Source organism: Lissotriton helveticus, chromosome 7 (assembly GCF_964261635.1).
Source record: "Lissotriton helveticus chromosome 7, aLisHel1.1, whole genome shotgun sequence".
NCBI lineage: Eukaryota > Metazoa > Chordata > Amphibia > Caudata > Salamandridae > Lissotriton > Lissotriton helveticus.
This window is the reverse complement of record NC_136068.1, coordinates 1,079,472,207-1,079,488,042: the sequence shown is the minus strand read 5'-3', so window position 1 is coordinate 1,079,488,042 and position 15,836 is coordinate 1,079,472,207. Positions and strand designations below refer to the sequence as shown.

Genomic DNA, 15,836 nt, shown 5'->3' with positions numbered 1-15,836 from the left:
ACTGTAACTAGAGTAGTCTGTTGTAGTGCCACACCTCAAATGGAGACCAAAGTCCTCTAATGTCCACCTACACCAAGTGACCCTCACCCAACCCAGTAGTGATGAATCCATCAAACTGTCAGCTCTGGATGGGGTGGAGGGAAAATGGCCTGCCGCAAATCAATCAGCCACCACAGTAAATCTTGAGCTCTCTCCTCTATCATAGATAGTTTTCTGACAGACCGTTTTGGGAGGTGACATTTCCTTTGTACACTGAAAAATTGATAATGAAGGCTTTCTCAAAGAGGCGAGAGGTAGCTCCGGATCTGGGTCTGGTGGCACCGACAGGAAGGAACAGACGGCAGGTAGGAGTGGTACCTATATGGGCCCAGCAAGGCATTTTCAGAGCAGAAAGGCATAAGTGCGGAGCCACATGGCAACAGCTACCTGCTGTGTTACTACTGAAAAAGTTTCCGGAACCAGTCTTACACCTGGGGAACATTCAAAGACTGAGAAATCTGCAGTTAAAAGTCTCTGTCAGAATGTGTTTGCATAATGGTGCACTTACCACACACAACTGTGATTAGTGTCTGAAACCCAGGTACGAAAGGCATATCTTGTGGGGTTCTGAGATCAACATATGCTTCCTGTAGTTGTGGCACAGACTGAATCTTGTTGTTTTCAGTTTGGACATACTATCAAATGTTTTTGGAGTCATCAACAAACTGACAAGCTCCAGATTTGTTTCATAAGGTATAGAAATATAGGAACTATCAGCGCTTGGGGGTGGCACTTATATTTTGCTCCACTTCATCACTTCCTGGGCAGTAAAGACAGTGTGGAGCCACACAATGCCATCTAGCATCACACAGCAGCACTACTACAAACCTACCAACATGTCGACAAGGTGAAGAGCCTTGGCTTCTGGCTGGATTCCACCTTGTTCATGAAGACACAGCCAGCTAAGATTGCAGCCTCCTGTTTTGCTATTATGAAATGGCTAAAAAAGATCTTATGGATACTTCCTTTCTCTGGTCAGAGAAACAGTTATCCAGGCCATAATACTATCTAGGTTTGATTATGGCAATATCCTAAACCTGGGGCTGACAAGTCTGTGATCAGACGTCTTCAGGTGGTCCAAAACTTTTCAGCCAGGCTCCTAATATAGCCTCAGAGCCCGACCTAGCAAACCGCTCAAGCGTTAAAGGCCCAAGGCGAGGCCCTTTAACAATGGAGCGAACCTTTAATGGCCAGTAGAGCTCGCAAGGCGGTTATTAGAACATTCCGCTCTAGAGGGCAGAATGTTCTAATTGGTAAAACACAGGCCTCTCAGAGCCCGAGGTGATTTAAATCCCCTCAGCCTTCGAGAGGCCTTTGTTCCCAGCAGCAGCTGTGAATGAAAAACATTAGAATGTTCTTCTGCAGGCTTCTACCAGCCAGTAGAAGGCCAGAGCACTCCATTGTTTGCAATGGAGTGCTCAACATTCTAATTTTCTAATATAGCTTCCCAAACATTCATCTGCATCTGGTATCCTTCATGACCTCCACTGGCTCACAGTGGACAAGCGCATTAACTTTAAGGCACTCTGCTTTAAGCACAAAATCAACTCAAGCTCGGGACCTCAGGTCCTATAGAACAAGTTACTTACCTTCGGTAACGATATATCTGTAAGAAACAGTAGTTAGTATTAGATTCCTTACCTTAGAATATCCCCAGGCGTCAGTCTGGATCCGGAAACTTTTGCGTAGCAGTACCCCTGCGCGTCGGTAGGCGTCGTCTGCAGGCGTCCCCTGCGGCTCCGCGTCGTCGGCGTCGTGCGCCGTGATGACGTCGCTGGAGTATATAGACGCCGCCTCCGCGCGCTGACGTCAGTTCTTTGCACACAGCTTTTCCGCGCCAGAACACGCAGAGCCATGTGAGAACTAACACTGGTGCCATTTGAAACTAGGGCCCTGAAAGGGATGTCCTTAACCCTAGGTATCAGTTCGCAGAACGGGGAGGATGGGTGGGGCGGTAAGGAATCTAATACTAACTACTGTTTCTTACAGATATATCGTTACCGAAGGTAAGTAACTTGTTCATCTGAAAGAAACAGGTTAGTATTAGATTCCTTACCTTAGAATAGATACCCCAGCAATACCAACCCCGGTGGTGGGTCTGCGAACCAATACAACCTACACCAGAAAGTCCTGGAGGACCGAACGGCCAAAGAAGCCATCCCTCCGGACTTGACTGTCCAGGCAGTAGTGCCTCGCAAAGGTGTGCAGCGAGGCCCACGTAGCCGCCTGGCAAATGTCCTGCAAAGGGACTCCCCGGCCCAGGGCAGTAGTAGCCGCCGTAGCCCGAGTGGAATGGGCCCTCAGCCCAACAGGAGGCTCCTTCCGAGCCAAAGAGTAGCATGCTTTGATGCACAGGACGACCCACCGAGAGATGGTTCGTTTCTGTACCGCCCTTCCCTTCTTCTCACCCACGTAGCCAACAAACAGTTGGTCATCCACCCGGAACTGGCGTGTGCGATCCATGTAAAATGAAAGCGCACGTTTTGGGTCCAGACGATGGAGCCGCTCTTCATCCTTTGAAGGATGCGGAGGCGGGAAGAAGGAGGGCAAGGTGATGGACTGCCCAATGTGAAAAGCAGAGACTACCTTGGGCAGGAAAGAAGGTCTAGTCCTAAGAACCACCTGGTCAGGATGAACAGACAAGAAAGGAGGTTTAACAGAAAGGGCCTGGAGCTCACTCACTCTCCTGGCAGAGGTGATGGCAACCAGGAAGGCCGTCTTTAAAGTGAGAAGACGGAGAGGACAGGAATGAAGAGGCTCAAAGGGAGCACACATCAGGAAAGTCAGAACCAGGTTCAAGTCCCACTGAGGCATCACGAACGGAGCAGGTGGATACATGTGCGTGATGCCTTTTAAGAATCGTAATACAATAGGGGACTTGAATAAAGATGGCTGATCAGGTAGCCTTAAGAAGGCGGAAAGGGCAGAAAGATAGCCCTTGATAGTGCCCAGAGCAGAGCCCTGCTGGGCAAGGGAAAGAAGGAAGAGGAGAACCTCAGACAGAGGGGCAGAAAGGGGGTCCACAGCCTTTGCTGTGCACCATGCCACAAATCTGTTCCACCGGCAGGCGTATACCGACTTTGTGGAGGGACGCCTGGCTGCCAGAATAACATCACAGACTTCAGGAGGCAAGTCAAATGGCCTCAACTGTCGCCGCTCAATCTCCAAGCATGGAGGTGGAGACTGGACAGGTTCGGGTGGAGGACCGTCCCCTGCTGCTGCGACAGAAGGTCCTCCTGAAGGGGCAGGCGGATCGAGGGACCGACTGTCATGCTGAGTAGCTCGGGATACCAGTACCTTCGAGCCCAGTCCGGAGCCACAAGGATAACTTGGGCCCGGTCGCGCCTGACCTTCTTCAGCACTCTGGGCAGAAGTGGTATAGGCGGAAAGGCGTACAACAGACCGCAACTCCACTCGCGCCGAAAGGCGTCGCCGAGCGAGTGCCGTCTTGGAAACTCCAACGCGCAGAACTGATGACATTGCGCGTTCTCTTCTGTGGCGAATAGATCTAACCAAGGCTCTCCCCATTGCTGAAAGAGGCCTCTCGCCACGTCCGAGTTCAGACGCCATTCGTGATCCACCGAGCACCGACGGCTGAGTTCGTCCGCCCTGGCGTTCAGAGAACCTGCCAGGTGTTGACCCGTCAGAGTCACGCCCTGACGTTCCAGCCATTGCCAGAGACGCAGAGCCTCCTGGCAAAGGGTCCACGACCCCACACCGCCCTGTTTGTTGCAGTACCACATGGCGGTGGTGTTGTCCGTGAACACCTGCACTACACTCCCGTTGACAAAGGGGAGGAATGCCTTCAGTGCTAGGCGAATCGCCCGTAGCTCCAACATGCTGATATGGAGCCGGGACTCCGCCGGAGACCAGATGCCTCTGATCTCCGCCTCTCCCAAGTGGCCACCCCAGCCCTGGAGGGACGCGTCCGTCACAACCACGTGCTCCGGTTGGGGAAGGGAGAGGGATCTGCCTCTGACCCAATCGCGGTCCGTAAGCCACCACTGCAACTGTCTCGCAGTGCCCTCCGAGATCAGGACATGGTCGGATAGGTTGCCCTGATGCTGGGCCCACTGAAACTTCAGGTCCCACTGCAGAGCCCGCATCCGCCACCTGGCGTGATGCACCAGTAGGATGCAGGAGGCCATCAGCCCCAGAAGCCGCAGCGTCAACCTGACCGAAACCCGGGATAACGGCTGAAAGATGGGAATCAGAGCCTGAATATCCCGGACCCGCCGTTCCGGGGGATAAACCCGAAACTGCGCCGAGTCGAGAACCGCTCCGATGAAAAGGAGCTTTTGAGAGGGACACAGGTGTGATTTCGGCACATTGATGGAAAACCCCAGCTCGTGCAGGAGGTCTGCCGTCGTCTGAAGGTGGTGGACGACTGTCTGGGGCGAGCCCGCCTTCAACAACCAGTCGTCGAGGTAGGGGAAGACTGAAACCCCTAACCGGCGCAGATGAGCTGCGACCACCGCCATCACTTTCGTGAACACCCGTGGGGCGCTGGTAAGGCCGAATGGGAGCACGATAAACTGAAAGTGCTCGTGGCCTACCGTGAACCGCAGGTAACGCCGGTGGGCCGGCAGGACGGGGATGTGAAAATACGCATCCTGCAAGTCCAACGCTACCATCCAGTCTTGTGGGTCTAGAGCAGCCAAGACCTGAGCCAAAGTCAACATCTTGAACTTCTCCTTCCGGAGGAAGCCGTTGACGTTCCGCAGGTCCAAGATAGGACGCAGGCCTCCCTTGTCCTTCTTGGGTACCAGAAAGTAGTGGGAGTAGCAACCACACCCTACTTCTGGCCCAGGAACGCGCTCGATGGCCCCCTTGGCCAAGAGGGCCGTAACTTCCTCCTGCAGAAGTGTCAAGTGGTCCCCCGACACACGGTGGTTCTGCGGTGGCATGGCTGGAGGAGTGGACTCGAAGGGGAGGGCATAGCCCCTTCGAACGAGCTGCAGCACCCACCTGTCCGATGTTATCGCGCGCCAGCGGGAGTGGTGATGGCGAACCCTGCCACCCACTGGCGTCACGTGAGCCCGAAAGCTCGGACTAGGAAGGCTTGGATGCAGCAGCGGAGGGAGGCGTGGACTGACCACGCCGCTGGCCTCTACCGCCACCACGGCGGAAACCACGGCCGCCACCTCGCTGGGGAGCGTTCTGCGGCGCGTGGCTGGCAGCACGTGTGGGACCGCCCCTCCCTTGGCCACGAAAGGGGCGAAACGAACCCGTCTGCTGGCGCTGGGCCGAAAGACCCAAGGACTTGGCCGTGACCCTGGAGTCCTTGAAGCGCTCCAGCGCGTGGTCCGCTTTGTCACCAAACAGGCGACTGCCATCAAATGGCATGTCCATGAGTGTATTTTGGACGTCTGGCGAAAAGTTGGCAGATCTCAGCCAAGCATGGCGACGAATCGCCACCGTCGTGGACATGGCCCGTCCCAAGGAATCTGTTGTGTCCAGACCACAACGGATCGAATACCGCGCCGCATCCCGGCCTTCAACCAAGGCCCGGGTGAGCTTGTCCCGCACTTCCTGGGGGCATTGCGGCAAACACTCTTCGACCGTATCCCACAGGGAGTGGGTGTAGCGGCCCAAGAGGCACGCGGTATTACAAGACCGCAGTCCAGCGCTCAAAGAGGAAAAGACCTTTTTACCAAACTGGTCATACCGCTTTGATTCCCGATCGGGCGGAGCCGACGGAAATGCGGACTGCGAGGTGGAGGCCTGGATCACCAGACTCTCCGGGGAGGGATGGGTGGATAAAAAGGCAGGGTCGTCCGAGCATGGACGGTGACGCCTTGCCACATTCCGGTCAACCGGTGCACCGGAAGCGGGCCTGGACCAGGTGCCCAAAAGGACATCCGTCAGGGCCTCATTAAACGGCAGCAGAGGCTCCTGGGGGCATGACTGCGGTTTAAACACTTCGGTCAGAATGTTCGGTTTGACCTTCGCGACGGGGAGCTCAAGGTGTAAGGCCTTGGCAGCCCTCATCAGGACCACTGAATAGGCAGCACCTGCCTCAGACGCCACAGGGGACGGGGAGACAAACCCAGGGTTGGGCGACTCGTCCAGGCCACTGGCATCACCCAGATCACCTACCCAGTCCACATCATACTGGCAGGCACGGGATAAAGGGTCCTCAGACCCCTCCCAACCCTCTCCATACTCATCCTCATCATACCCATATTCTGGGTCGACGATATAGACATCGGGGTCAACGGGCCCCATCGGCGTCGGATCCGGCGTCGGCCGACGCCGGTCCGACTCCGTGTCCGGAGTCGGGGAGGGAATGGGGGTGGCGCCGCGCGGCGTCGGTGCCGGGGACCCGACGCCGGCCGGAGCCGACGGCGGAGTCGCTGCACCACGCGGAGGCGGTACCACGGGTTGGCCCAAAGGAACCGACGCCGGAGAGGCCGGGAGACCAGCCGGCGACGAACCTGAGGGACCCAGCGGCGCCGGGACCGGAGCCACCGGCGGCGTCGGGGCAGAAGCACCTGAACCGCTCGGGCCCCCAGACGGGACCGACGGCCCCGCAGGCGCCGTAGGCCCCGCCGGAGGAGACCTCGCCCTCATAGCAATGAGGAAGGCCTCGATCTCCTCACGCGACGCACCTTCCCCAGGGACCGACGGATATGGGGTAGACGGATATGGGGTAGACGGCGTCGGTGACCCACGTGGGCCCGCGGGGGTGGGGCCACCCGAGCCCCCGGCCGCATCACGCGGGCGTCGGGGGGAGTCGGGGGTGCGATGGCGACGCCCCGACTTCTTGTGCTTACCTGACGAACCGGAGGAATGGTGGCGACTCCCGGAGCGCCCATGGCGGCTCCGCGATCGTTCCCTCGACCGCTCCCTCGACCTCCGACCGGACCGGGACCGCTCTCGACGCGGGGCCGACACTCGGAGCTCGAGAAGCTTGCGGGACCGCTCCCGCCTAGCTTTTCCAGTCAAGGCCCGACAGTCGACGCAGGACTCCACGTCGTGGTCCGCGCCCAGACACCGGAGGCAGAGTCGATGGTGGTCGGTGACCGACATCATGCGGTCGCACTCGTCGCAGCTCTTAAACCCAGGCATCCTACCGGCACCGTAGAAAGATTAAGTTTTACAAACACTTGGTCAAAAGACCGGAGTACTGCTCTTCGGATCTGCGCTAACTGGCGCGGAAAAAAGAAGAACTGACGTCAGCGCGCGGAGGCGGCGTCTATATACTCCAGCGACGTCATCACGGCGCACGACGCCGACGACGCGGAGCCGCAGGGGACGCCTGCAGACGACGCCTACCGACGCGCAGGGGTACTGCTACGCAAAAGTTTCCGGATCCAGACTGACGCCTGGGGATATTCTAAGGTAAGGAATCTAATACTAACCTGTTTCTTTCAGATAAACCTAGTCATGCCCTACCATCCCCCAAGCAACTGCATTCCAGCAACCGTTCCCCTTTTACAGTGCCCAGATATAGACGTGCCCAGATGGGTGGCAGGCCTCTCTTTTTTGGACCCTTATCTTTGGAATTCTCTCCCTGAGTCACTCAGAGCTGCACTTCCTTATCTACTTTCCGCAAGGAGCTAAAGACCTGGTTATTTTAGATCTTACTTCTAGGCTGTTGAACCTGTCCTCAGTACTGGGAACCCCTATGGGTAGTAATGCACTATACAAGCACTTAACCCACTGACCACGGTGCGAATACCACCGCGGTGCGGGAGAAATAATGAGTGGGTGGGGTTCGAACGCCCACTGTGACGTTGGACGGTGAACGGGTTAATAGTACTAATAATAATACAAAAGTCTCCGGAACCAGTCTAGCACCTGGAAAATATTCTAAGATGAGGAGTCTGCGGGGGGACATATCCATCAGAAGCTACATTCTCAGCATTCATTTAGTGCATTCTTGCAATTTGTATAACCTTTTTGCTAATATAGCAGTGCAAGTCTTAAGGGTTTCAGAATTTCTCTGGTGACTTCAGTTTTGAATGCAAAACTGGGCCATTCCATCAGGATAGGCAACGAGGCCAGATATTCGTATTCTGCAACTCTTTCAGAATCTTAAGGCTGGAAATAATGTTGCATTGTGCCAATTTTCTGAGGGGTTAGTTGAAAATATGTCTTCTGTGCTAGCACCCGTTAAAGATGCCGGCTCTTAGTACCACTTTTGCATTACACATGATGTTTGCCCTTTTGACATCCCCAAGTGAAAGCATAACTATAATGACTGAATGACAGACTTTTAGTATAGATTTGCAAGATATCTGTAATTTTCAGTGCCATTATTCGCACAAGCACTGGCAGTTTGCCTCAGTGTGTGGGGACATGGGGGAAGGCCTGGGAGAGGGGGGGGGTAGAGTAGCACAAATGTAATGGGCAATGACAGCCTTCCATGAGTATTTCACCGTGATACAACAATTCACTCACTTTTTGGAAGTTTCCACAGAATTAGACCAATCATTATCGCTGTTTCCCTACAGGTGATCTTGCAACACAGCATCTAGGAACAGGTTGCCAATCAGTGGAATATATAGATACCCTCACTTCACTTTTGTGAAAATGTCAAAACGCCATCCACTTCAACATCCTGTTTTCAGCTGTTTTGGAAAACAGAAAACATGTATCCCACACATATAATGTGTCGATGTTGCAGAGACGTAATGTATAATGATGGGGTCCCCCTGCACAATGTGGTGAGTTTTGGCTGAATATGGGGCCCCCTGACAGGTTGGGAGGTGAAGAGGAGGGGCGCTGCACCTGTCTTACACCACTCTTTTGTAGAGGACATTTGTAAGAGACTTCATTCTTACATAGTCTTACATCTACCTACAGTGTGAGCTACACCCAGCAGTGAACACATAATGAACATGTCACTGGCTTATGACATTCATAAAGGAATTAATGAATATGCTGATCTTGATGTTTCTCTTTTGTACTTTGCAGACATTCTATGCAGTAGTCATTCTTTACTAATGTGCACCCACCTGTCCACTTCAGGCTTCAAAGCAGGAATACTACCAAAAGTTACTATCTTTAGAACGAGAGTGATGCATTTAGAAATTGTATATAGAATTGGTACCAAAAAGACTCCTTTAAGTAACAACCAGATGAACTACAACCTTGCATAGGGCTGGTACCTGGCTACTGTGCAAGCACTATTAAGACTCCACAGTATTATAACTTTTGCCTTGCTCCTCATGACACCTACAAATCAAACAAAGCATAAGGGAACTCACTGGGACACAGAACAGGTCACAATAGCATCTATCCATTAACTAATATAAGGGGAACGAGCACAGATTCGTGGTGTTGCATCATCTGTGACAGTAATATTACAGTGCAATATGCAGTGCTCACCGTTTGTTTCAAGCGATGATCTGAGCTCATTCCAGGCAATTAAAAATTTTGTAATCCGTCCTTCAATGACACTTCTCATTCCATCTACAAATCGAGAAAATTGGACAAAAGAACAATGTAAATCTCTGTCTACAAGTTATATTTTTAAGTATTATGGGTCAACGATCCTCACACTACATCTAATTCAGTAGCCCAGAGTCTGCACTGAACCATGCACTCCTCAAATCTACAGCAAAGACTTCCTCTTACACCACACACTATTGTGGACAGGATTGCACATGCTTATGCAGGCCCGGCACAGAACATTCGATGACTGAGACTTAGTAAGTGGTTTCCCATAAGAATTCTTCAGAAGTGAAAGCATGCTATATTAACGTCAGAATCACGTACTATGATAACTCCCCCTTTCTAAAGAGACTTCAATTACACAGCCGTAGCATTTAAATTTGCTGCATTAAGAATTCCTGTTAGACATCAAGAACGTAACAGTGGGTCTTTCTTAAAAATTTCATATCAGTATCATCACCTCCATAGCACATGGAAGAAAAGGATAATGCTACTTACTGTGTAAGCATTTGTTAGTGGCATGTAATGCTGTAGATTCACATGCTCTGCCCTTCTTCTGCCATCTAGTGTTGCGTTCGGAGCTGTGCAAGTTGTTTTTCTTCGAAGATGTTTTCGAGTCACGAGACCGAGTGACTCATTCTCTCAGAGATACTGCGCATGGGCATCGACTCCTTTGTTAGAGTGCTTTGCCACAGATGGGTAACAAGCATTTGCAATGCAACAGGTCTCGCATTAGTTAGAGTTAGAGAATTTGGCATTGTTTATATTTAGCTGGATATGTTTGCTGGTTTGTGTACTGTGTGTGTTAGGGAATGGCAGGTCTGTATGTATCTGTGGAGTAAGTATGTGTATTATAGTGTTCCCATGCCATGTTTACATTGCCAGTGAGGCTAACAGTAGATATATACACCGAGACAAACATACAGAGAGACACATGCACCGATACACACATAGAGACAAACACACACAAACGCAGAGAGAGACAGACACACACAGAAACATACACACAGAGACGCACAGACAGTCACACACACAGAGACTGACACACGTATAGACATGCACACACAGACAGACACACATTGAAACAAAGATGCACACACAGAGAAGAGAAGTACTTACAGAGACAAATGCACACACAGAGATAGAGACGCACACACAGAAAAATACATGCGTGTAGAGAGAGGGGTGTAGAGAGAGAGGGGTGTAGAGAGAGCGGGGTGTAGAGAGAGGGGTGTAGAGAGAGAGAGGGGTGTAGAGAGAGAGGGGTGTAGAGAGAGAGGGGTGTAGAGAGAGGGGGGGTGTAGAGAGAGGGGGGGTGTAGAGAGAGGGGGGGTGTAGAGAGAGGGGGGGGTGTAGAGAGAGGGGGTGTAGAGAGAGGGGTGTAGAGAGAGGGGGCTAGAGAGAGAGGGGGCTAGAGAGAGAGGGGTGTAGAGAGAGGGGTGTAGAGAGAGGGGGTGTAGAGAGAGGGGTGTAGAGAGAGGGGGTGTAGAGAGAGGGGTGTAGAGAGAGGGGGTGTAGAGAGAGGGGGTGTAGAGAGAGGGGTGTAGAGAGAGGGGTGTAGAGAGAGGGGTGTAGAGAGAGGGGGCTAGAGAGAGAGGGGGCTAGAGAGAGAGGGGTGTAGAGAGAGGGGGTGTAGAGAGAGGGGGTGTAGAGAGAGGGGGTGTAGAGAGAGAGGGGGTGTAGAGAGGGGGTGTAGAGAGAGGGGGGTGTAGAGAGAGGGGGGTGTAGAGAGAGGGGGGTGTAGAGAGAGGGGGGTGTAGAGAGGGGGGTGTAGAGAGGGGGGGTGTAGAGAGGGGGCTAGAGAGAGGGGGCTAGAGAGAGGGGGCTAGAGAGAGGGGGCTAGAGAGAGGGGGCTAGAGAGAGGGGTGCAGAGAGGGGTGTAGTGAGAGGGGTGGAGAGAGAGGGGTGGAGAGAGAGGGGGGTGCAGAGAGGGGTGTAGTGAGAGGGGTGTAGTGAGAGGGGTGTAGTGAGAGAGGGGTGTAGAGAGAGAGGGGTGTAGAGAGAGAGGGGTGTAGAGAGAGAGGGGTGTAGAGAGAGAGGGGTGTAGAGAGAGAGGGGTGTAGAGAGAGAGGGGTGTAGAGAGAGAGGGGTGTATAGAGAGAGGGGTTTAGAGAGAGGGGTTTAGAGAGAGGGGTTTAGAGAGAGGGGTTTAGAGAGAGGGGTTTAGAGAGAGGGGTTTAGAGAGAGGGGTTTAGAGAGAGGGGTGTAGAGAGAGGTGTAGAGAGGTGTAGAGAGAGGGGTGTAGAGAGGGGGTGGAGAGAGAGGGGTGGAGAGAGAGGGGTGGATGGAGGGGTGGATGGAGGGGTGGATGGAGGGGTGGATGGAGGGGTGGATGGAGGGGTGGATGGAGGGTGGATGGAGGGGTGGATGGAGGGGTGGATGGAGGGGTGGAGAGAGAGGTGGAGCGAGAGGGGTGGGTGGAGAGAGGGGTGGAGAGAGAGGGGTAGAGAGAGAGGGGTGTTGAGAGAGGGGTGTTGAGAGAGAGGGGTGGAGAGAGAGAGGGGGTGGAGAGAGAGGCGTGGAGAGAGAGGGGTGGAGAGAGAGAGGGGTGGAGAGAGAGAGGGGTGGAGAGAGAGAGGGGTGGAGAGAGAGAGGGGTGGAGAGAGAGAGGGGTGGAGAGAGAGAGGGGTGGAGTGAGAGAGGGGGGTGGAGAGAGGGGGGTGGAGAGAGAGGGGTGTAGAGAGAGGGGTTTAGAGAGAGAACCCTGACAGACCCTATGCATAGAGACAAACCCCACTGACGGTACACCACACAAAGAAACAAGTGTTTCAGAGGGGCAGTGATCCTACTGCACAAGTCCTTCCCTTTAGCAGTTTCGAGGGTCCAAACGGATGATTTGGGCAGGTTTTTAGTAGAAATGATGGTGAGTCTTTATTCCATTAATTTCTGAATAATCCACCGTACTTCTCAAAAAGCCCCTATGAACTCACAAGCACCAACCATCACAACAAAATTATAGAAAACACTCACTTGATCATATATGCAAGAGGGCATGTTGGTCAAACGTGTAATGCATAATAGGAGAACAGAGAAAGAGAAAAACCCTTACACAGTTTACTTAAGATAGGTCATCACTAAGGAATAGAGGGGCCGCTCAATATCTCAGTTAGGGAACATCTAGGACAGAAATGCGCCATTTAGTGCTCTTATTTTGACCATGCGCGGGAAGCCTTTTCCGTTCACCTTCTGTTAAATGATTGAGATGGTTCTTCATTTAATGTTTAATTCCCGCAATCCGAGGCCACAGGCAAATCCAATTTGTCAGATGTTGCAGTCATACATATTCTTACCCTTCCAAAAAATTATTTCAGTACTGCTAATTTCCATAAAGTTTTTGGTTTTAAGGAGTTTTGGAAGAAATTGTACTGGTCTTGTTTTTACGTCTTCTGCGATAATGTATCTTAAACGCAATTCATACTTAAGTAACTTTCTTTTGCACAGTTTCATTTGTAACTTCTTTATCTTTGTGCGTTGCAAATAACATTGACTAGATGGAAAGCCAAGTAGAACTTGCTAGAATTTCACTCGTAACTTAAGGATCACTGCATATTTCAACAGCAAGCGTTTAATTTAAAGCACCATCATGTCCGGAGCACTGTATGAGCATTCCACTTTGATCATTTTATTTCTTAAATGTTGAGAAGAATAGTACTAAACGTTTAGGAGCCAGAAAGCTACTTCACAATTGCCATGTATACACAACAAAGAATACAGACAATTGACCATACATTGGGCTGTAAATTAATACATTTGGGCGCATTCGTAAAGGCAAGTGTTTTTTTGTGTTATGCAGGGTTTTAAGTGGAAGGAAAAACCTGTGCGGGGGGGGGGGGGGGGGGGCTCTCAACGGGGCGTGGCCGCAGTAATTAAGGCACAGCTTAAAAACACGCATGCCAAAATTGTGTGCTTAGCATAGTTTGCCACCCGACTGGCATTTTGCTGTTTCGGTCATTACATCCAGCTTTAGGATACAAGCAACATTATACCTACAACAAGCCAGGACTATTGGCTTTGTCAATGGTTCTTAGTTGCCTAAGATAATTATGCAACAGCTATGGTTTTGTTGTATATAATATTGAAAATGTTTCCGTTCTGAGACGATGAGACTGTGAAAGAATTACCTTTCGGGATCACGCTCTTTATTCGTGAGGCTATCCCCCAGTGTGTAGAATCTTAGCTGGAGTGGGTCACCACCCTGGGTTGTGTAGTCACTAACGATTCCGCACATCGGTCCATGGCATGTGGCACCAAGCGCAGCAACTTCAAACCCAAACATAACTCATTACAGTGACTCCCAATGGAACAGAGGATCAAAGTCATAGTCCTGGGTACTGAATGCAGGACCCCAAGACACAAAGGCCTCTCTATGTACGTAGGCTCGCCCGCCTCCTAGAAACCAGAGTTTAAGGCAACCACCCAAATCATCGAACAATACACGAAAGAAAGAGCCAGATGCCGGTCCTCTACTCCCAATATCACGGTCCAAAAACCTAAAGAAACACTGCCTTTTCAGGGACCAACTTGAAAGCATCCCTCGTCAGACAGTCATGTGTCATGAACTACAACCTCAGTAACCAGCCTGTGTCCTGCACTCGCGCTCACCGTGTTGAAGGCAGGGACTGCACACCCACTATGCACTTAAATGCTGCCTCGGTCATAAGCATTTGTAGGATGCATGCCGGTGTTGTGCACAAAGATACTGAAGTAGCAAAAAGGCGCGATACTTGCGGTATAAAATGAATTAACTACATTAACTGTACATTCGGTGTAAACTACAATGAAAAGTTTAAAACACAATGCCTCCAGATACAAACTACCAACCCAATGATGACACTTCTCTCACAGTACACCTGATTTACACATCAAACTGAACACAGCACACTTTTACATGTGTCACCCAATGTATTGCAACGAGGGGGATGCTCCATTTTACCACTACCACCAACCCAAAATTATGTTTTCTCACCCACGCCATGCAAACGGATTTGACGCAATTCCAGACTAATGACTGCCTCCTGGACAACTTTGTGCAAAGAAAATACATAGCTCTAGTTGTTAGAATTGCCGCCATCCGATTGCTACAGATTAGTGTAATCACATTTAAAAAGATTTCCTGTTCTTTTTATTGAAATCGGGATGCTTTCATTGACTAATATTTCACATTTGACAGCCGTGCTCTGGCCTCCCATGTTTTCCACAGTTCAGCCAAATTCTCAGAATCAGACTTGCTTGTATGCATGTGTTAGTATTTATATAGCACAAACCTAGGAGGAGCTGCCGACTTTGGAACTGGGGAACCGGTTTCGAATCTCGGACCAACATCCTGTGATTCTGGGCAAATCACTTAATCACCCTGTGCCTACCAAAAATGAATGTGTACTTTTGTAACGTAACCTTCGGGTCGAGTTAGCACTATATAAAACCGCCAAAAAAAGAGCAACGGAGCACTGCACCTAAAGTGGGGTGTTGGAAGTAGGCCTGGTTGCAGTTTGCAGAGTTACACAGAACTCTGTAAAGTGACAAAATAACTAAAGAGCTTCTGTGCAGGTATTTCTTAATTCGAATATAAACTAAGTGCAAGGGCCCCATGTTTTTGTTAGGGGCCCTTTGAGAGGGCAGCAAACATCCTAGGTTGCCAACTGCCAAGGCTAGTCTTAATTCCATGGAATGCCTCCTTTTCCACCTCCTTACGTTTCCCCGTTTCTTTCTCCGTCTTTCAGGTTCTTTTTCATCTCCGCTTTTATCAGTTGCACCATTCTTCTTGGCTTCTTGTTCCTTCTCCTTTTCTGCCTTGCTCTCTTGCTCTGAATTAAAGTCTAATGAGGAAAATGAAGTCCCAATTCCCACAAATGAGTGCTTTGCATTGATTTTCTTATCTGCATTCGCGAAGCGCACATTCACCGCCCAGGGCTCTTGGCACAGAATAGCATATCGAATTTTTCCTAACTAAATGGTATTAATTTTATTGACCTCACGAGGATGAAAGACAAAGTAGCCGTGCCAGGATTCTAACTTTTAAGCGTGATGTGGATACATTAGTTCACTGAGCCACCAGACCCAGCACAGGGGCTTATAATTTGCCTTTCCGAAAACAGACACGCTATTCAGAAGAATGGCAGAACGGCTAACTTAGCATAACATACTAAACTCAAACAATGAAAGGAAATCCCCAAACAATGTGAAAATGGCACCCAGATCAAGAATGCTCAATAGTGCCATGCCGATAGTAAAGGCGCTATACAAGTGCTGGCAACACAACATATGTCATTAAAGCAAATATTAATCCAATCCTTTGCATTCCCCCGAGCCAGCCACTGATGGCTGAGAGGTCAGCATTTATCCCAGCGTGACCTTGTGACGTCAGCCAAGTATTGATGGAAACCGACACTGAGGCA

At 51.0% G+C, this 15,836-nt stretch overlaps 1 protein-coding gene across 2 annotated transcripts in view; it reads right to left on the bottom strand.

Annotated features, from left to right (window-relative positions):
• The window catches only part of RNF213 (ring finger protein 213), a 2,973,532-nt gene that overhangs the window by 188,772 nt on the left and 2,768,924 nt on the right, over nt 1-15,836 (bottom strand). For both annotated transcript variants that reach the window (XM_078654076.1, XM_078654077.1), the window contains exon 59: nt 9,376-9,459. In XM_078654076.1, coding sequence (XP_078510202.1) covers nt 9,376-9,459 — 84 coding nt within the window. The remainder of the gene's footprint in view (nt 1-9,375; nt 9,460-15,836) is intronic.